We start from the raw sequence: 22,293 nt of genomic DNA, 5'->3' as shown, positions 1-22,293 counted from the left end.
GACCCATGCACTGCATGTGTGTCCATCATGTACATTTTGTGAATAAAGGTCATCAAAACTTACAAACATTTCTATATACATTCTTGCCACACACTCTATATGTTATTACATCAGCTCTTATACTTTTAGATTTGTGTTTATAGATAAAAAATACAGAAGACTGCAACAAAAAGGCTTAAGTGTGGCTGACACACAGAACTACTGAGTAGTTGAGTTTTGTGCATTATTCAAATTGTAGATAACTGTTGACTTCCAAATTTCTAACCAGTGGCCTAAACAAGTCCACTGAGGTTCATATTTAATGTTTTGCTGCATTTTAGGAGTTCTGTAAAAGGTATCCCCTACCTTTAAAGGGTGTGTACAGGTCTGGTCGAGGTGAGGATTTAGCTTTTAACGTTTTGCGAGATATTCAGAAACCACTCTATGAGATGTCACAGAGCATGCAGTTCTAAGGGGTATCAAAAGTTTATTCGATGCAAATCGGTTTTGAAATGGCCGAGATATCCAAAAACAAGGTGAAACAAAGAGATCCTAATAAAGTTGTGGCATGTCGCCTTTTATTATTAGCACTTTTTTGGATATCTCAGCCATTTGAAAACCAATTTTCATCAAATAAATGTTGAATCCTTCTTAAAATTACATGCTCTTTCATATTTCATAAGAGGTTTCTCATTATCTCACTTAGGAATGTTCAAAACATGAATCCCCACCTCAACCAGTACTGTACAGTCCCTTTAAACTGATTTTCTCGGCTCAGCTGTCAACGACTTTCAGATCCTTTTGTTGTGGCGGGTCACTATGTAGAATAAAAGACAGTCAGTTTTTACTCGGGTCATATTTCAGATATTTCATTGCAATTGACAAGATCTTGCTGCAGATGAAAAATCAGATTCAATATTTTCATTTTTTTTTTTTTTTAAGCTTTCATATGTACTGTTATATATGGTTTTGTCAGTAATGACCTTATAATGATTCAAATTGTAATCAAGAAAATTTTAAAATTCTTGTCTTGTTTCAGATTGCCAGAAGCTTGCCGGCACCATCAAACTGCGATGTGTTTGTAGACGTTCATGGACAAATCTCGTGTAGCCTGAATGAGTTAGATCAACTCTTTGCAGGAGTAGGGGATAGGTGAGCCTATCTATAACTCATTTCGTCATTCGTCATGTCGTTCGATGCATTCAACCAGTCCTTCCTTCAATCTTTTGCATTCATGCACAGATACTTATTCTACAATCCATTGATTGTTTGATATGGATTCATTCAAACACATGTATATTGTTTGATTGATTCATTCATAAATTTAGTCTGTCAGCCAAGTATTTATCATGTTCTGATTTAGTGTTAAATCTGCCTGGTCCTGATTTTAAGTCATTCAGGCATTGAATTGTAATGATATTTTCTATTCAAGTTAGAGTATATGTTTAATAGTTGTAGTATATTGTGAGGTACAAATGGTCTGTGACTTGTCAGAATTGCACAACCAATTGCCTATTTCCTCTTGAAAGACTGTAAAAGAAGGCACCCTGTCTGGAGTTTAAGTGTAGCTAATGTCTTGGTCACCATACTTTCTATCTTTGCAGGCCAAAATCTAGCATTTACAGTGCTGACCATCAGTACAAGCGATCTGGCAACTCGTCTGTGGTGGTCATTCTCTATGGTGACCTCACCAACCAGAGGTCAAATCTCCGGGACTTTCACAAGACTCTATCACAAAAGGCAGAAGAGGGCAGCATTCAGTATGTCTATCGGCATTTCCAGCAGGTGAGCATATGTGCATTGTAGAACATATGAATCACCCTGCCCTGTATCTCAGATTAGAAAAGTTTTGACTGTTTAAAGGATGGATTTTCATATAGGTGGTGATAGGTGTTAATTATCTTCCCTGTCATTGCAAGAATCGAAAATGTGGTTGACAACTCGATTTTTGTAGTTAGAACAAAATTATTAACGACTGTATGTCACTTCACTATCATAAAGGCTGCTGTCAAGTCGAGTTTCATTCATGATAATTGTTTCTTTTTACCTACAGTATACTTCATCACTCACCTCTATTTAGCCTTGGCACATTAGTTTTGATAATTTGAGGTACCCGGTACATGTTAATCTTATTACTTGATTCAATTATATTGTCATTCATAGCAAATTGCATCTTTACCGAACACAAAATTGAGTGCAGATGTGAAAGTGCAGCAAATTTTTAGGCCATCTGTGTATCTCTAGAAAGACTTGACTGAGAGTGTTTCATCATTGACCTATGACCCTGGACAGGTGCCGTCGGACAAACAGGTGCGTCTGTCCGGCTATGGCGTGGAGCTGGCCATCAAGAGCACGGAGTACAAGGCCGTGGACGACTCGGAGGTGCGTGACGGGAAGGAGCAGGCCGAGTCGGACGCCGACCAGGGACCCGACGAGATACAGGGCTTCATCTTCAGCACCCTCAAGTGAGTGTATAACATTCGCTGACAGAGTAGGAGGTGTACAGTTGGTCATTACCTCTATGTGTGCCAAAGTGTGAACCGCTTTTGTGCCACATTATTCTGTGACCGTAGTGCATGAACGCCTTTGGAAAACAACATGTTTTTCAGAGCCATGCAACTTTTTGTGGAAGTGTTTACGTGTATGCTAGAAATCCAATACAGCAAAGTTGTAGAAAACATTACAAGCTCTGTGGTGATGTAATTTGTATTACAAAGCTATGGCTATTTTTCTTGCAAGTGGCCAGTATTCAAACACTAGACAGCAAAATTGCATTCTTGGTCATGATGACACATACTTTCATAAATTAATACGTTTGGAGGCATGACTTTTTGAAGATGTAACCTTGACAGAAAAATTAGAATTTACTTGTAAAGCCCATATGGAGCACTGCTACCGTAAAAGTGGTTTCTTTCGCGGTGGTTTTATTTTCGCGCTTCGAGGGTGAACCGCGAATTTAACATCACACGAAAATGTTTTGAACTCGTCGCTCGTTACAACGCTATCATTACCGACCGCGAATTTAAACACACGCGAAAAAGTCGATACCCATGGACACCGCGAAAGTTTCTGTACGCGAAAGAAACCACTTCTACAGTATTCAGTTGTGAAGCACTGCAAGCTATATTCATGAGTGAGCTATGGAATCATGCTTGAAGCTTTAAGTGTACTGTACTGTGGCATATTGCAGTTTATCGATTGGCTTGTGTGCGGTTATGCGTTTGAGCAAAATATGTGAAGTTTGAAAGCCGTTGACTGATGAGTCGAGCATGTGAATATGGCTCATAAAGAATCAAATGAGAAATAGTTATTGATCTTGCTCCCCCATGCTCTAGCCATTTTAGGCTGCAGAGTGACAACTCTCATATATGAGCCTTCCAGCCACATTTCTTGTCAGATTTCTTCACAAACTTGCTGCGGAGGGGTAGCGTGCGAAAAGTTAGCTGCTTATTGTTGTTTCACTGGCAGTGCCCTCATTATTTGGATCAATGATGCTCCATAAGTTCCTTTTCTGTGATAAAATGTTGTGTGTTAAAAAAATTAGGTTGGTCTCTGGGATAATTTTGGGTTGCACAGTAATGAAACTTTTTAAAGTTTCTCTTCTCATGAAGTACTTTGATTGCTTAGTCAAGAGTCCAATTTATTCAAATATTTGTAAGAATCTTCGATTTGAATGTCTTCACTCAGGGAGCGTCATCCAGACCTTTCCAGTGAACTGAACCAGTTTAGACAGCATCTGACGGATAACATAAACAAGATGGTACCCCTCAAAGTCTGGCAGCTTCAAGGTGAGTGAAACATGTTTGTTTGCTTGTTTGTTTGTTTTCCTTTTCCTCCTCAGATTATTAGCACTTATGAATGACATTTGACTTGTAGTCCCACCTATGCATTTCTGTGCTGCCACTATCTTTATTAGAAAAGCAAAACAAAAATTGAAGTTAGAGAAACAGAATGGTCTGCCAACTGTTCAATGGGCATACATTGTATGATTGTTAAAAGATTTAGCAAGTGATATTCGAAGGAGACTTCTTCAATATTTGCAAAGTTTTATGTCAATTCTTTGTGACCAAAAGCCATGTGAAAGATATATTTAATTGAAGTGCTTGTAATAGAACCAGGCAAGCCTAAGTAAGTATTCCTTGTAATGCACCAGAGTGTGGCTTGTTGCAGCGTGTTGTGTATTGAGCCTAGTTGGAAATCAAGAGATTGATTGAACATTTTTTTATGTCTGCGCACCCCCCCCCCCCCTTTGCATCAGATATTGCCTTCCAGGCGGCCCAGCGTGTGCTGTCCTCCTCTTCCCAGGACGCACTGCATGTCCTGCGGGAGGTCAGCCAGAACTTCCCCATGCTGGCCCGGTCACTCACGAAGACTCCAGTGAGGAGCGAGGTCCAGAAGGAGATCAAGGACAACCAGAAGGTTGGTGGACATTTCCTTTTCTCTCTATTTCTCTTTTAAAGACCTAGTAGTGTGGGATACCATGGAGTGGTCACAGTCACAGACGCTATATATAAACAATGATATGTCCTAGATATATGCTTAGGAGAAATGTGAGAAATGTGTTTCTTTTGTAAGAAGTTAGCATTGACTTGAGGAGTGGATTTTTCAGTTTTCCTCCCTCATTGTATGTAAGTATGTTTGTTTGTATGTATGTTTTGATATCTTCATTTATGTGTCTTTCTGAATGCACAAATATACATATGTTTGTAAGTCTATGTGTATGTATCTGACTAAAGTGTCAATACTATGAAAGTATGAAATAATCTGTTTTTATGCCTCCGCCACGAAGTGGTGCCGGAGGCATTATGTTTTCGGGTTGTCCGTCCGTCCGTCCGTCCGTCCGTCCGTCCGTCCGTCCGTCCTTCCGTCCGTCCGTCCTTCCGTCCGTCCGTAATGAATTTTGTGGACAAGGTAACTATCAAAACCTGTTGAGGTATCCTAATGAAACTTGGCATGTATGTGTATTAGGGGGTGAAGTTGTGCCTATCAACTTTTGGGTGCACATGCTCAAGGTCAAAGGTCAAAAGGTCAAGGTCAAATACATAAAATTTCACTTTTTCCACCATATCTATTGAATGCCTGAAGATATTTTCTTGAAACTTAGTGTATACATGTATTACCCAATTAAGATTCTCTGGTGAAAGTTTGCGTCATGAGGTCAAAGGTCAAAGGTCAAAAGGTCAGGGTCAAATACATGAAATTTCACTATTTTCGCCATATCTATTGAATGCCTGAAGATATTTTCTTGAAACTTCGTGTATACATGTATTACCCAATTAAGATTCTCTGGTGAAAGTTTGGGTCATGAGGTCAAAGGTCAAAGGTCAAAAGGTCAAGTAAAAATATCAAAACTTTTTTTTTTTCTCCGTGCCTTGGAAAATTGTTCAAGGTATCTTCATGGAACATAGTATATACATGTACTGACTGGAAGTGATTATCTAGAGAATGTAGGGTTCATGGGGTCAAAGGTCAGGGGTCAAAGGTCAAGTGCAACACTTCAAAATTTTACTATTTCCCTCATATTTATGCAATGCCAGCAGGGTTATTATTTTTTACACTTGGTGTATGCATGTGTAACCTACCAGTACTATTCAATTCAGAAATTGCACTTTTTCTCCACACCTGTACCTTGAAAATTACTCAATGCCTAAATGTATGAATGGGTCAAAGTCAAGTTAAAGTCCTTAAATCCCTAGATACATGCTCTCCTATTCATCCAATTAAACCTAGGTCAAGGAAGGTGAACATTCAAGACATTTGTGACAAACTTGTCATTTCAATATTTTGCCAATTTTGTGAAAATGTAATCACACATTGTCCACATGTACTATCTAGACCTATTGGGAAAATCATGCATTATGGCGGAGGCATACCAGTCGCCAAAACGACATTTCTAGTTTACCATATGCACTGATCATTCCCTCAAGATATTTGCAATGAGCCACAATGTGGATCAAGGGGATGCCATGGTAATGATCAACGGACTTGTCATCGACACTGAGCTGGCTGATCCTTTCATGTGAGTCCTGCATTGATGTCCAAAGTTCTATAGCTAGCTCCATGATAACCCCTAGACACCCCCCCCCCCCCCAATATATGTTGTAAAGCACATTGAACATAATGACATAGTTAAAAAGTGCTATACATTCCAACCTGTTATCCAGCCACGCTGGGACCAGTGCCTGTCCGGAGAAGCGATTTGGGAGAAACAATTTTTATGTACATGTATATGTATGTGCAACTGCTGACCCAGTGGAATATTATAGCTAAATCATGTGAGATTTGTAGAATTTTTCATTGAGTTTGAAATTACTTCATTTTGATTTTTTTTTTCTCCGGATTCAATGAGTGAATATGTTTTACTTCAGATGATAGAGAAGTCCAGATAAGAGATGGCTGAATAACTGATTTTGGACGATACATATAAAGTATTGAAATTTACAGTAATAATGACTTGGTTTCATCAAGGTACCTGTATGTTTATACAGTGATGCCTTGGTATAATTTGTTGGTTAATTTATTGAGATGCCTTTGGTATGTGCATCTCTGGTTGATAACTGTGATCTGTTATACTGACTGCATTCCATGCAGTTATCTTTGATAGAGGGGTAGATTCTTCAATGAGAACTGATAAATACTGTATTGTCTTTTATGTCACATGTGTCCAGGTTGCTTGATTTACTGAAGGCTGAAGGAAGACTATTGGAAGGCCTACATCAGCTTGGGATTCAGGTGAAGTACACCTCTCGAATTCAGTCGCAATTCCACTATGAAAGTAGTATAGCTTGAATTTTAGCAAAGACTGTTGAAACGTGAAGGCCATGTGATATTTACGTCCCTGTGCCACATAAGTTTTAGATCAAGAACATTGTATGTCTCATTTGGTATATCTCAAAGTCAACATGCAGTCTTTTCTTAAAGATTATGTGTGTGTGTTGTGTACGTAGTCTTTTCTCAAAGAGTTTTTTTTTTTTTTGCACGCATATGCTTCTTCTGCCTTCATGTCTTGTACAAAGTATTCAGTAAGATATCAGCGAAGTGGTCGTTTTTCTTGTAACTTCTGTGTATCAGAATACTGCTCATTAAAAGGAGAAACAAGACTCCATGGTTTAGAAAGGCTACAATGACATTTCCATCGATGGACATTTGAATCTTTATTTCTATGTGCAAGTGGAACTTGTGGTTCATTTTCTGCACATCACATTAACAGTGGTGCGAGAGGTATGCATGATGGTCAGAGATCCTCTCTGTAGAAATTACTTATATGTGACCCGCTACAACAAAAGGGTCCTAAAGTCGCACACGGTCGAAGGTGTGAAAATCGAGTTTGAAGTCAGAGCATGAAAATTGGTCAAAACTTACGATTTTCTGATTTTGATATATTATTGTAGTCTGACATATCTTCTATCATCTGTCGAAATTTTGAAGCAAACTGATGAAAGGAAAGACCAAAAAATAGCGTTTTTCTGGGCCATGTTTTTTGGCGTTTCAACGAAGTAGAAACTGGTTCCAAAATTTGGATTGAGCGCCACAGATGGGCTCCGCCCATAACAACGAACAGAGTGATCTCATTGGTCAGTTTGCTGCTTGCCGCTAACCGAAGCGTGAAGCTCACACACTGCCCAGTCGACTGGTGCGTGCAGGCGGGGTGCGCTATGCCCAGCCGCTTCTCCTGGCATCCTGCTCACTGATTGGTCGGAGAGGAGACCGCCGACGCTGTGCTTGAATGAGCATTTCGGGAGTTGCTAGGGCTTGCCTTCTATTGTCCAGAGGTGAAAAGTGACTTGCGTGTCCCTTGATCGCGATTGCGTTGCATTGAAAACTTTTAGGGTGCTTTTCTCGAAACAGTGATTTCCCAGACGTCTCGACATGCTCTATTTTAAACATCGATATCTCCGCAGCCGATTATTTTTATAAGATGTGTTATATATCAATTTAAAGCAAAAAGGTTAGGAAATTATGCCATGCAATTTTCAAATAATTGACTTCGCCCGACTTTAGGATCATTTTGTTGTAGCGGGTCACATATGCTTTCTGTATTTATTGTTTGCAAGATGAATTTTGATTTGAATTTTCATATTTTGTACCTGTTTATTGTCTGTTAACAGGGAGACAGCCTTGCCCATGTTATGAAAACCAAGATTGAGTCTCTACAGGACAGCTATGCTGTGGACATCCGTGACAATGCAGTCATTGTGAGTATTATTGAGCTGCCAGTTTGTTAATCTTGTTTCTATTGGTGTTCTGGTTTGAATTCAGCTGCCTTTGTGTGAAGATTCTCGTGTTAAGGACATGAAGCATTTTCATAGGCACAAATTAAACGACTTTGGCATATGCAATGTACCATATAAGATAAAGATCTTGATTGAGTCCTTTTGTTTAGCACTTAAATACAGATTTGCTTGAAGGGTGCTACAATCTTGGCTGAACCATACCTAAATTAGATATGCAGTGAATTTGTTGCAAATCCAAATGTTAAACACATATTGTTTCACACAAAATTTTGTCTTGTCAGAATGAATTTTGTGCTTTCAATGTATGATTTTTATGCAGAGAAGTTTGACACTCAGAGACATATTATGGTGAAATATGTATTTCTGTTTATCAAAGAAGCTCAGCTGTTTGATGTTATGACACTGACATAAAACAATGATATAGAAGGAAAACCTGACTCTCTTTGGTCTTTCAGCATGCACAATCTTTAAAGGGGATAATTTCCTGTGGTGATACCCCAATCATAAAAACAATGTTGCCATGTTCTTTTGCAATATACATTGTATAAGTTAGTTTTTAATACTTTTATCTTTCTGATTGTGCACAAGGCTCCCTGAAACATTCATTATTTCATCATGTCCTTACAAGGGAATTTACAAGTTTGCCTGGTTTGGGAATAGTTACTGCCTATTCCGATGCAAGTAGACACACCTTGATCATACTTTAGAATCTCCCTGATGTAAGTGTGTGGCAACCCTTTGACTTTTATTGTTTACGTTGTTTCTTCCGTAATAAGAAAATTGTTTGTGCTTGTACATTGCCTTTCCTCTCGGTCAGTATATCAATGATCTGGAGAGTGACCATCGGTACCGGTCCTGGCCGTCCTCGGTCCAGGAGTTCCTCAGGCCCACTTTCCCGGGAATGCTGAGGCACATTGCCAAGAATGTGTTCCACATCGTAAGTGTCACAGCCCTTTTCTTCTCTTATCAAGTCACCTTGACGCTTAGTTTGGTGCAAAGATGTCTGTGTTTTACTGCCCAAGTCATGTTACAGTCCTTATCTGTGAACTAAAAGAGAAAGTTTAGAGATATTGCTAAACGGTTGTGTAACATCGCTAACTGAGCTGTATGTGATTTTCAAATGGATGGAAAAAAAATATGAAGGGCACAAAAGATTTGAAAAATTTCACACTATCACTATCAAGATATCTTTCACAGAAGTCACTATGCTTATAAACCATGTATAGTATTGTTATTTCTTGCATTAAATATCTTCGGGAAAATTGAGTATTGTGCATCTATATCACAGATATTCACCCTTCTCAAGGGAAAGAAAATAAATCTCATAAAGCTGTGAATATTGTGTAGTGTACTTTCCTTCCATGAAGCAAACTTCTTGGGCACTGACTTGCTATGCATATGGGTCTGATAGGATAGTCTCCTTTACCCTCCATCAACAGACACTGATCCTGGACCCTACAAGCCCAGACTCCGCCATCCTCTTGGACCAGGCCGAGATGCTCTACCTCAGCGATGCCCCTCTCAGGTTTGGCTTCGTCTTCGTGGTCAACGACGAGGACAATGTGGATGGGGCAGACGATGCCGGGGTGGCCATGGTCCGGGCCTTCAACTTTGCCCTGATGGAGGATGATGGGATCAAGGCTATGGACCTCATCACAAGGGTATGATATTGCTCCCCTCTCCCTGTCCTCGGGGTGATACAACATCATTTTGCTCCTGCGACAATTGCTCCAATTTTTATGAGATTATGGCCCCCCATGCCCCCTCCCCAAGACTTTTTCAGAGTTTCAGAGTTTCAGGTAGATTTGGTCAGAACAGACTATGGTGTCTCTCAAGTGATTAGCAATCATTGGCTTTATGAGACAATAAGATACTTAACATGTGTCTGTCACTGACGGTATAAATCATCATTACCATGGCCATCTTTGTCATTAAGATGCATCTCATCATCGTCAGAACTTGTTGGTACAAGGGAAAAACTGTCAACCATCTGTAATAACGCAGTGTTTCTTTTTTCTCTTCTTCTTCCTCAGATCCACCAAGAAGCCGATGATGTGATCCAACCGGAGGATGTGATTTCTGTCTTCAACAAGGTGTACCCCGGAGAGGATATCCCCACAATCCTGGGACCGGACTCAGACTATGATGATCATAGACAGGTGGATTTTTAGAAAAATTGACGGAATTGACGTATGATTGTTATGATTAACGTGACGGTCAAGGGAGAAATAAATGCTGACGGCAGCCAGAATACTAGTACATTTATATTGACGGCTCAGAGGGTCATGGCAAAGCTCCTTGACCCAAATCGATTCTGAGCTAAGCGCTTTGTCACTTTGTACCATCTTGGACCAGTCATATGTTAACATATATCTATGAGTGTGTGTGTGTTTGAGTTTGTTTTCTTGTTTGTTTGTTTGTTTGTTTGAGTATGTATGTAAATATGCCTATGTACTAATTACGTATGTGTATATGTTTGTACAATTGTATGAATATACTTATCTATATGCTTGAATATGTGTTTGTATGCTTACATACCGGTATATGCTTATGTTTTTATGTGAAGTATTTCTGTGGTTCTGTGTCTCTATCCAGGATGGCAAGGCATACTTGCAGAAGACAGCACTAAGAGAAATACCTCGGGTTCTCATCAACGGTGTGCCATTATCGAAGGATGAGGTGAGCAGCTGAGGCAAGACATGTTGAGAAATAATCTCTGTGTTCATACCATACATCCAAACCTGCCTTTGTGACCACATGCCTGTATTGACCACCTAGAAAGCAATGAACGACTTTCACGACCACTTACCTAATGTGCCCAGTAACCACTGATTTTGGTTTGAGCAGAAGGATGTAACATGTACAATGATGACTTGCAGGTGTATTATGATGACCTACAGGTGCACAAGGAAATATTGGAAACATGAAACAAGTTACGAGCATGACGTTTACAGTGGTCATCAGGTAGGTTGTGTGTGTGTTTAATAGGTTAAAAGAAATTATGAATTTTGTTCGATTAATATAATTATGAGATTTTAGTTTACAGCAAGGTTTTTTGAAATGCTGTATTTACAAGTGTGGAGTTTGTGTAATGAAGCAGATATTGATCAGTTTGATCAAGCTGTTTAAGATAACTTTTTCTGTATAATGAGATTTATGAAGGATTTTATATTACTTTTGTATGCTTCGTATGATTTGCATAAAACATTGTATTGTATGTTTTTTAAAAATGTGATTCAGCAGCGCAAGTGAGACAAATACAGGTGTTTGATATTTTTGTTTGTACTAGTTTCATTGTGAGAATGAGCCTGATATTGAGTGAAATTCAAAAAAGAATTGTCATAAAAAGTGTCTGTGTGTGTGTCTGGATGTGCATGTGAATGCAAGGTACACCCTATGTGTACATCTATTGCAATCTCTTTTAACCCTAAAAGGGCCAGGCTTTTTTTGCTATGCTAAGACCTAGGGGGGCAGATTCCGGCCCTTTTAGGGTTAAAAATGCTGGTACACTGTATTTTCCTGCATTTAACTACATAATCAAACAAAACGAATGATATTCATTTGTTCAAGGAGCTGAAGCATGTTACACTTGTGTCATGCATTATGATGATAATATGGTCTTAGTTACCCAGGGTAGCCTCTTCATTCATGGCAATGATTTTCCAGAAGACCCTGAGCATTGAACAGATGTTGATGTTGTCAGCCACACCCATTAGTTCTTCATGTTTGCTTTGCACCTGTTTGTTGGCAGCTCGATCCCGACATGTTTGAAGAGGCAGTGGTAACTAGCATCCTTGTGAATACAGGAGAGTTCCAGAGAGCAGTTTACAGGGTGAGCAAGTCCTCTACTTCTACCTTCTACTGCTACGATACTACTACTACTACTACTACTACTACTACTACTACTACTACTACTACTACTACTACTACTACTACTACTACTACTACTACTACTACTACTACTACTACTACTACTACAGTTGTACTACTACTACTACTACTACTACTACTACTACTACTACTACTACTACTACTACTACTACTACTACTACTACTACTACTACTACTACAGTTGTACTACTACTACTACTACTACTACTACTACTACTACTACTACTACTACTACTACTTACTACTACTACTAATACTACTTCTACTAATACTACTTCTACTACTACTTCTACTACTACTACTACTACTACTACTACTACTACTACAGTTGTACTACTACTACTACTACTACTACTACTACTACTACTACTACTACTACTTACTACTACTACTAATACTACTTCTACTACTACTTCTACTACTACTACTACTACTACTACTACTACTACTACAGTTGTACTACTACTACTACTACTACTACTACTACTACTACTACTACTACTACTACTACTACTACTACTACTTACTACTACTACTAATACTACTTCTACTACTACTTCTACTACTACTACTACTACTACTACTACTACTTACTACTACTAATACTACTTCTACTACTACATCTAGTACTACTACTAGTACTACTACTACTACTACTACTACTACTATTACTACTACTTCTACTACTACTACTACTACTACTACTACTACTACTTCTACTACTACTACTACTACTACTACTACTACTACTACTACTACTACTACTACTACTAGTACTACTACTACTACTTGCTGTTTCTTCTACTACTACCACTACTTCTACTACTTCTGCTACTTCTACTGCCACTATTACTAGTTACTACAACTACTACTGCTAGTTGTTGTAAGGATTAGAAATGCTAACAATAAAAATGATGATGTTTATAATGACAAGTAATAATGATAATATGGAACATTCTCCTTTTGATCTCATAATGTTTCTTCTTCAAAAACATTTGATTGTGATTTTGGAAAGATGCATGAATGTGCAATTGCCAGGTTCCATCTACCATTACAAGTAACAAAGAAATATTTGGTAAAATATGAAAATACTCTGTAGGAATCTAAATTTCATATCTTCTCTGAAGCCATACTTTGACCCACGCTTGTATATTTACGTAATACAAGTGATCATAGTGATGGTCAAATATCACATATCAGTAGCACCTCAAACTCTTACAAGATTTAGTTGCTCATTGATGAAGATAGTTTATGCATTTAAAGAGATTATATACTTTTGGTTGAGATTGGGATTCAGGTTTCCAACTTTTCTGAGATGAGAAACCTCTTATGAAATATGAAATAGCATACAATTCTAAGAGGAATTCACAGTTTATTTGATGAAAATTTGTTTCAAAATGGCTGAGATATCCAAAATAAAGCAATCCTAATAAAAGACGGGACTCACATTTTATCAGAATTGCTTTGTTTTACTTTGTTTTTGGATATCTCAGCCATGTCAAAATTGATTTACATCAAGTGAATTTTGAATTTCTCTTATTATTGTCTGCTCTTTAATATTTCATAAGTGGTTTGTACTCATCTCGCAAAAAGTTCAAAGCTGAATCTGCATCTCAACCAAAATTATACCATCATTCCTTTAAGCATTCCATACTTGGCATAATAAGCTAAGTAAAATTCTGTTTTAGGCATTTTTATTGCTGAATAACTGTGTGTTTTTGAAGTGACCATTATCTGTCATATCTCCCGCTGACCTCTACACAGAACAAAGTGAGTGACCACACTGACCTCTTGGAGTATGCCATGACTAGGCCCAACGTCATGCCGAGGCTCAATCTCAAGATTCTCAAGTCGGACAATGACATCATCGATCTCTCTCCAGTCTCAGGTAAGCCTTGGTTCCTGTAGGTCGCATTGCCAATTTGCCAAACTCAGCCAAAAAAGGAATCTTGGATTCTTTGAGTTATGGAATTGGTGTCTCCAAACCAAACTAATGTTATGATTAAAAGAGAAGAGTGTATATACAAAGAAGGACTTTTGATTTTTAAGTACAGCTGATAGATTTCTCACTGGTGTCCAGATAAACCCCCTCCCCATGCACACACATAAAAAAAAAAGAAAAAGAAAATTATGACAGAGCCAAATATTTCATTTCATATCGTAGGGCTCTCAAGTAAGATAGGCAGTTACATAGTGTGGGAGTGAGGTCTATTAGAAAAATGACTTTAAAAAAGAAAAAAAAAAAGGTTCACTATGTTTAATTTCTGTCACACCAACATAGCGTTTTTAGATTGTTAACGTGCTGTTAATGACAGTGTGAATTTTTCAAATTGATAAGAACAAAAAGTATTGTTCAAGAATCAGAGGTATGTTGAGAAGTATGAGAAAATGCAAAAGAACATGAGCAATCCTACACAGTGCCAAAGTGATGATGTCACGATCTTCTGTTCGAGCATGGTTAGCAACCATTTTGTTCACAGATATTCGGGCTACATTAGGTTGTTATGAACCAGTTTCCATGGCGATGAATGGCTATGATGTCACACTCCAGTACTCTGTAGCACTGGCTGCAAAGAAGTAATTTTCTCTTTTTCCTTGAGACCATTTTTTGAAGTCCAGATTACCATTTTCATACTTGGAAGTCGAATGTACAAATTGTAGATGGTGCAATGTTTTCTCACATTGGATTCTGCAGCATCCTACACAATGGAGACACCTCCAGAGGAGCACCAGCTGATGTCCAATCACATGGGAGGGCTGCTGGCTGGATCCATGCGCTATCTCACCAAGAAGGGTAAGGGAAGCAGGTTGAGCAGCAGAGTAGAAAGTCCTCCATTATGTCACTTTAGAGAAGCCTTGGAAATGTTTGGAATTTCAAAGAAATATTACAAATTTAGATGATTTGTGTGTGTGTGTGTGTGTGTGTGTGTGTGTGTGTGTGTGTGTGTGTGTGTGTGTGTGTGTGTGCCATTACCTTCATGATTCCTGGATCATCGGTTTATCATAGTAATCATTTATGATTAGTCTTGTGCAGTTCTTAAAATGTGTGGGAAAACTTGTCTGTTCTCATTTTATTTCATTGGTAGAGGCAAGCCAAAACTTGTGTAACCTTGTGATTTACTGATTTGCACTTGCCCTTGATGTCATGACAAGAGTACTGAATTTATCTATATCTGATTTTATTTCTCCAACCTACAAAGTAAGGGTCCAAAAGACATTATGCTGATGTACACTTATTGTCCATCTGTCTTTTTGTCTCTCTCAAGATTTTGTACTTTTGGAGTTAGATCAAGAGGAAGCAATCAGCTTCTGTACACACTTTGATAAAGGGATGATACTGGTATATGGCAAGACCAGTGAAATATTACCAAAGTTTGGGTTAAGAATGAAGTTGGGAATTATTATTTTGCAGCTGTTTTTTTTTTTTCTCCTGATAAAACATGCCTTGAATTGAAATTAAGTTCTTTTGTAGCAATATGCCTCATATTTTGATGACATCTAGTACTGGTTTATGGACAAGTTTTGATTTATATAAAGAAGAACTATCCAAGACAAAACAAACTTTCATTGATTTTGGAAGTATAGTGATGACAAAAGATAGTCTGTCAAATAAAAAGTTTGGGGCTAAACTCTAAATGGTTATTGATTATCAAAGACATATTTGTACTTCAAAAAAAAAAAAAAAATAACAGATGATGAAGCAGTCAGGCCAGTGTCCATGTGGGTGGTGACCGACCCAGAGACGGCCGAGGGGAGACAGTTCCTGCGAGACGCCGTCCAGTTTGTGGTGAGCTTTGGGGAACCGATGGCATAAATTATCAGGATTCACGGCGTTCCAGTTCGTAAAAATTTAAACATTGCTATGATAGCAACTCTTACTGCAGTGGCAAGTGTCATGGTAATGACAAGAATCCCGCTTCCCGATTGGCTGTTACTACAGGACGTTGCTATTCCAGCAAGAGTTACCATTCTAACATCTGGAATGGGACCCAGATGTACAATGTATATGGTTATGACTTAACAGCACAGCTCGCGTACAATGCAAGGGAAAATGAATGAATTGATAAATAATAGTAGCCCCCCCCCCCCAATTAAAACGGAATTCAGCCATTCTTGGTGCACATGACTTTTCACAAAATCCACTTTATCTCTAACTGTCCCACATGGCATTGTTTGTTAATGAGATTCAAAAACACTTTCACACACATTTTGGGTTCTGCTTTTGGTTGTATGAAGCTTTGTAGTAAATCCCTTGACCCACAAGCATTGTGCTTTTGCCCATCCTGTGGATTTTGATACATAAACCCCCCCCCCAAAAAAAAAAAAATAAAAATAAAATAAATAAATAAATAAATAAACGAAAAATGTTTAAAAATGGTGGGCATCTTTCAACAAACGAACAAAATAATTGTCAAATATTTTATGTTATTCTTCTAAAGCCTTTTGACAATTCCTGTGGCATTCAATGATTTAATTGGATGCATGTCTTCTCAGAAATCTTCCAACAACGTGCGAGTGGGCTTTGTGCACAACCCGGCCTCTGCCACCGGGGACGCTGCCAACCTGTGGCTGCCTAGAGCTATGCACGCTGCCATGGAAACACAGACGAGGAACTTTGCCAAGAACTTCATCTTCAAGCTCATCAAGGAGGAGAACTATCAGAGCATCTCAGATGGGAGCAAGACACCAGAAGAATTCCATGTCAATGTGAGTAGATGCTTGCACAGTGTTATTACAGATGTTAAAGGGAAGGTAAACCCAAAGAGCAATGCGGATTGAGTGAAAGCAGCAACATTAGTAGAACACATCAGTGAAAGTTTGAGGAAAATTGGACAATCGATGCAAAAGTTATGAATTTTTAAAGTTTTGATATTGGAACTGCTGGATGAGGAGACTACTAGAGGTAATGACGTATTAGTGGACAACAATATAAAGAAAATATAAAGAAAATTCCACAAAAATTCATTTTTCATGAAAATTACAAATTCCATCAACTTGATACTGATATATGTTATGGGTAGCAATTATTCTTCCTGCTTTCTGAAAGCGGCTAGTCAAGTGCTCTTTTATAATGCTGGAAAAGTGAATTTTTGTGAAATTTTCTTTATATTTTCTTTATACTGTTGTCCACTCATACGTCATAACCTCTAGTAGTCTCCTCATCCAGAGGTTCCAACACCAAAACTAAAAAAATTTGTAACTTTTGCATTGATTGTCCGATTTTTCTCAAACTTTCACTGATGTCTTCTATTAATGTTGCTGCTTTCACTCAATTCACATTGCTCTTTGGGTTTACGTTCCCTTTAAACCTGCTATCACTACAGCCAACTTTATTAGCTAATTTGGTGCCTTGTTTGAGTTGTTTTTACTGCTACTGATTGACATATTGCCCTCCATCGATGTATGATAAGTAAATAAGCACCAAATATTCAGTGTTTCAGTAGTAGCCGTGATTTAAAAAAAAGAAAGAAAAAGATCATGGGCAAACATACATATGTACTTGGCTTGGTCTCGAACCAACAATCTCGATCTACTAGACATGTATCATATCTACTAAACCAGCGAGCTTATCAACAACTCATTAATTTCAATGAATACATAGTACCCGCTGTTATAGGGTACACTGTATATGAACCAGCACTGGCTGTCAGACGGAAGTTCGGTTTTGTGATATACCAACATATGTCTTGGAGGAAGTAATGTGAATTTCTCTTCGTACTTAAAGCTACAGAAATGTCAAATTTGGGACTTGCCGGAATGATTACAGGTTTGTTTGTTTTTTTTTTTCTCTTTTTCTCAGGGAATGGACATGGATGCTTTCAGCCGGGCGTACCAGAAGTCCTTTGCTCCCATCTTGGCAAACCAGCAGGCCTTTGCCAGGGACACCCTGGGGCTGGATCCAGGTGCCCGGGCCTTGGTGGCCAATGGCAGGGTAAGAGACCCTGGGGATTGAATAAAGGCTTGCCTATCAATTCAGTTCCCTCAGTCCTCGGTTAGAGCAAATGAAATAAAAATAGTTGTATTTAATCTTCCTGGGCCTCAAAAAAACATTTGTAGAAGCTAGTGGGTCTCATGGTGAACCTATGCATAAACAATGCATTAATGAACATATGTGACCGTGCATCACAAAACAAACAAAAAGTCGCACACGTTGATTTTGTGTGAGGACTGAAAATAAGTGAAATGGGTCAACTTTGCCAGTTTTGAGTTTTTCATATTTTCTGAAAGAGCAAATCTTCTTCTTTATTGTGATTAAGCTTGGGATCATAAAACAGTGTTTTTAGCAGTTTTTTCTGGAACACTTTTTTTTTTGTGTGGAGAGTACTGTGAATAAGGTGTGTCTTATAAGGTCCCTTTTCATTTCTTAAAAACCCTTTATTGCACACTTTTAACTTTCAACTCTCATATATAAAAAAAAAAAAAAAAATGATGCTACTGCTTTGAAAGTTGGCAGTAATTATGGGCAAAGGGTGTTAAAAAAGCATGCTTTATTTCAGCTTCATCTGATAATCCCTTCATTGTTGTTGCTCTGATGGTTTACATCCTGTTTTTGTTTTTGTTTTGTTTTTTGTCACATTCGCATTGCACATCTAGCACGGTTTGGTGAAGATTAATCGAATGAATAGGCCCTGTTCTTCAGAGCTTCTTTTCTCCGGTCACACTTTTCCAGAGTGTGTGCTTTCTATCCAATATTTTGATAGGTTAGGAGTGTCCATTTAATCTGAGTTACAGAGTCTGCTCTTTCAAAATCTGCCCTTAACTAAAAAGCCATGTCTGGCGACTTTTTGTTGGTTTTTGTGATGCAGGGTCACATATGCATAAACACATTGATCAGTAGTAGAGTTGATTGAAAAATGCTTCGTAAGTAACATACATTGTATCTCCAAAGCTTCAGTCCCTAACTCACCATCATCAATGCGTCACTTTCATCATTATATTTTCTTCTTGGCATATGTTTTGCAGGTATATGGACCATTTTCTCCAGGAGAGCTGTTTGAGATGGCAGACTTTGAGCTGATTGAGAAGCTAATCAGCAGTAACTCTGCAACTAATGTGAAAAATAAAGTGAGTAAATATCCTTTGTACCTCTGATGTTATTGTATTGTCTATCATTGTCATCATAATCATCATTGTCAAATGTTCCCACACTGTCATTTTCTTGTCAATCATTGTCGTCATAATTATCTTAATTGTTATCACCTTGTGTGCTAATGTCATAGTTCTCATTCCTCTTCCCCTGTCCAGTTTCTAATATCTTCACTTGCTCGTGTTAAAATCATCAGTGATGTCAGACCCATACTAATGGGGAAAAAAATATAGATTGTAAAAATCGAAGTGCCATCCTGAATATCTAGTTAAATTCTTTGCCGGCAAACCTTGCTTGTAATTGGAGTGGAAAAATAGAAAACAGAAATGTTTTGATTGTATTTTATTATCACATACATGTGCATGATCACAGAGATACCAATTCTTACTTTTTTTACAGTATTTTGTACAATTTTTTGGGTCTTTTTTGGCCAAAAGTATGGCAGGTTTTACAAATTTGTATCACCATACATGACTGCTGCAGGAAGGGTGAACTCCACCATAAATATTCCTTTTCAGCTGTCAGAATATTGCAAGGTTGACATCCCTGTGATTGTCAAAGCTAGCATTATTGGTGTCCTCATTTCTAATCCTAGCTCCAAAGTAGCCTGGTGAAGGTAGCCAAGGGGGAGAAGAAGGACTCTACCAGTGACCTGGTGATGCGGACGGATGCCCTCCTCGCCTCCAGCAGCCAGTCTGATGCCCGGAAGGACACCCAGTACTGGAAGAAGCAGCACAGGTGGGACTACATCACTGCACACTGGATAATACATGTATATATTTTTGTTATGTATATGAAAGAGCTCCTTTGAGTTTTAGCCAGAGATTTAACCAATCAATTAGTCGTGCTCCCCATTTCGTAGAACATGATGTTCAGATAAGCAACTCTTGCTGGAATGGCAACATCCCATAATCAGGCAAGCTGGATTCTTGCCGTTACCATGGCAATTGTAATTCCAGCAACTCTTTCATATCAGTTATTATGAAATGGGGCCCTGGAGGGATTTTGTGTTTTTGTTGTTGTTGTTGTCGTCGACAGCATCATAGTTAACGTCATTGGTGTCAATTCAGGAATCGGTCAAAAATTTAATACTGTAAAAACCGTTATTTTCGCATAGAGATATTTTCACAAGTGAGGAGGTCACAGAAGTCATCTATGAGAACCTACTTCTCATCCAGTCCACAATCGTGGCTTTAATTGATGACAAGAATGGAGTACCAGTGATGCACTTTACATAGTGATTTGAAAAGACTGACATCTTTACTTATTACTGATACTGTATGATGATATGATAGGAACTGCTGTGAGCACTATGATACTGCAAAAAGTAAAATATGTCACAAGCATCAACTGTTCATGATTAGCTATCTTCATTTTCTTTTTCTTTTTTTATCTTTTTTTTTTCCCCCCAGCATGATATCTATATCTCCCAGGAAGCCAGACGAGCCCAGCTACGACATTGTGGCCGTGCTGGACCCGCTGACCCGTGAGAGCCAGAAGTGGAGTCACCTCCTCCTGGTGCTCTCCGAGGCCCTCAACGTCAACATCAACGTCTTCATGAACCCCAAGGCGCAGCTCTCAGAGCTGCCGCTCAAGAGGTCAGTGGCCAATTTGATATTGGAGGCAGGGGTCGTTTCTTCATCTTGTTTCACAAAAGTGTGGATTCTTCTGAATTTAAGGGGGGGGGGGGGGAGGGTGAAGGATATCATCCTCTATTTTTCCATATTTTTGGGTATCCATTTTAACATATTGTAATGGGATTTTCAGAAAGATGTAACCATTGAAGCCTTGTGGATTTTTTTGTTTTCTGTGAAATGTCTCTTTTAAATGTCAATTTCACATGGTCGTCCTTCAGTCCCACATATGCTCATTTATGTTGGGTTTTAGTGGTATGTAAAGTGTGGAGTCCTTTGGCAGTTTTCTAATTTTGACAGTATATGCAAGGAAACCATCACATCTTCTCAACAAGTTGTAGGTCGTCAGGATTTGGTTTCTCAGTTCACTTTGTCTGAAGCTCATTCTAAAGATCTGTGGATTAAATATGTGAATGAATAGAGACATGCACTTTCTTGCATCTAAACTCAAACCAAGAAGGATATTCCATTCAAACAGTAGAGGCTATAATACTAGTACATATATGTGGAAGCTGTTGATTGAGGCCAATTTGTGACCTAACCAGTAGCATCCACCACAGATGCTCTAGACCAGAGGCCCACTGTCACACAAAAGACACATTTGTGTTTGATGGTAATATTCACATACTGGAAAGAGCTTTGTTTTATACTGATTAGCCTTGCAATTTCAAGCTCTTTTTGTTCTTTATTATTGAACAGCTTCTACCGATATGTCTTGGAACCTGAGTTGGCGTTCAGAGTTGATAGCAGGTGAGATAAACTTTCTCTAATTGTCAGGAAGTTAAGTGACTGCTGAAATGCCTAGTGCCATGTTCAGTTTTCTCTTGTTTGTGCTTGTTTTTCATTTAAAGAAAAGCTTTTGTTGAGTCATTTAGAGAACTCCCTAACAGCTTGCATAACCTTTGGTAAAAGAAAAACAAAACACAACAAAAAACAACAGATTGTTTGCTTTTTCTGTGTCCTGTGTTCTGGACTGCTTCAAGAATGCTGATATTTATCATTGTAACTGAATTGCCATAAGTATTTTCATTTGTGTTGTAATGTTTTGAGCAACTCAGCAGTGTGCTGTCATAAATTGTGCAAATGCATGTCAAAGATACACGGGGTCATGCTTCTGAAATCAAACCATAATGTTATACCTCTTAACGTGGGATACCCCCGGATAGCTGCATGTCACTTCATAGAGATAGGAGCCAAACTCTTGTGCTGTCCATGAAGTCGGCTATGATTGATTTAAAAAAAACACCCCAAAACCTAGTATGTGTGACATATGCATCATTAATGCATTTTTATTTGATGGTAGCTTGACCGCCGGACCATCAGCCAAATTCTCGGACATGCCGGCAGACACCCTGCTGACCATGAATGTTCTCACCCCAGAGAGCTGGCTGGTGGAGTCTGTTAGGACACCCTATGACCTGGACAACATCAAGCTCATTGAGGCAAGACAGTCAAACTAGAAATTTTG

At 38.6% G+C, this 22,293-nt stretch overlaps 1 protein-coding gene across 1 annotated transcript in view; it reads left to right on the top strand.

Annotated features, from left to right (window-relative positions):
* The window catches only part of LOC140244962 (UDP-glucose:glycoprotein glucosyltransferase 1-like), a 35,418-nt gene that overhangs the window by 2,179 nt on the left and 10,946 nt on the right, over nt 1-22,293 (top strand). The window contains exons 3-25 of the mRNA XM_072324569.1: nt 1,019-1,131; nt 1,584-1,764; nt 2,272-2,444; nt 3,667-3,767; nt 4,238-4,398; nt 5,907-5,998; nt 6,648-6,711; nt 8,088-8,174; nt 9,031-9,150; nt 9,653-9,874; nt 10,247-10,372; nt 10,809-10,892; nt 11,965-12,045; nt 13,869-13,992; nt 14,800-14,898; nt 15,797-15,891; nt 16,599-16,811; nt 17,905-18,036; nt 19,068-19,169; nt 19,787-19,929; nt 20,604-20,789; nt 21,525-21,575; nt 22,129-22,267. Of these exons, the coding sequence (XP_072180670.1) occupies nt 1,019-1,131; nt 1,584-1,764; nt 2,272-2,444; nt 3,667-3,767; nt 4,238-4,398; nt 5,907-5,998; nt 6,648-6,711; nt 8,088-8,174; nt 9,031-9,150; nt 9,653-9,874; nt 10,247-10,372; nt 10,809-10,892; nt 11,965-12,045; nt 13,869-13,992; nt 14,800-14,898; nt 15,797-15,891; nt 16,599-16,811; nt 17,905-18,036; nt 19,068-19,169; nt 19,787-19,929; nt 20,604-20,789; nt 21,525-21,575; nt 22,129-22,267 (2,889 nt within the window). The remainder of the gene's footprint in view (nt 1-1,018; nt 1,132-1,583; nt 1,765-2,271; nt 2,445-3,666; nt 3,768-4,237; nt 4,399-5,906; nt 5,999-6,647; nt 6,712-8,087; nt 8,175-9,030; nt 9,151-9,652; nt 9,875-10,246; nt 10,373-10,808; nt 10,893-11,964; nt 12,046-13,868; nt 13,993-14,799; nt 14,899-15,796; nt 15,892-16,598; nt 16,812-17,904; nt 18,037-19,067; nt 19,170-19,786; nt 19,930-20,603; nt 20,790-21,524; nt 21,576-22,128; nt 22,268-22,293) is intronic.

This window comes from Diadema setosum, chromosome 21 (genome assembly GCF_964275005.1).
Source record: "Diadema setosum chromosome 21, eeDiaSeto1, whole genome shotgun sequence".
Taxonomy (NCBI): Eukaryota; Metazoa; Echinodermata; class Echinoidea; order Diadematoida; family Diadematidae; genus Diadema; species Diadema setosum.
The sequence above is the reverse complement of the archived record's forward strand: the minus strand, read 5'-3'. Positions and strand labels throughout refer to the sequence as shown.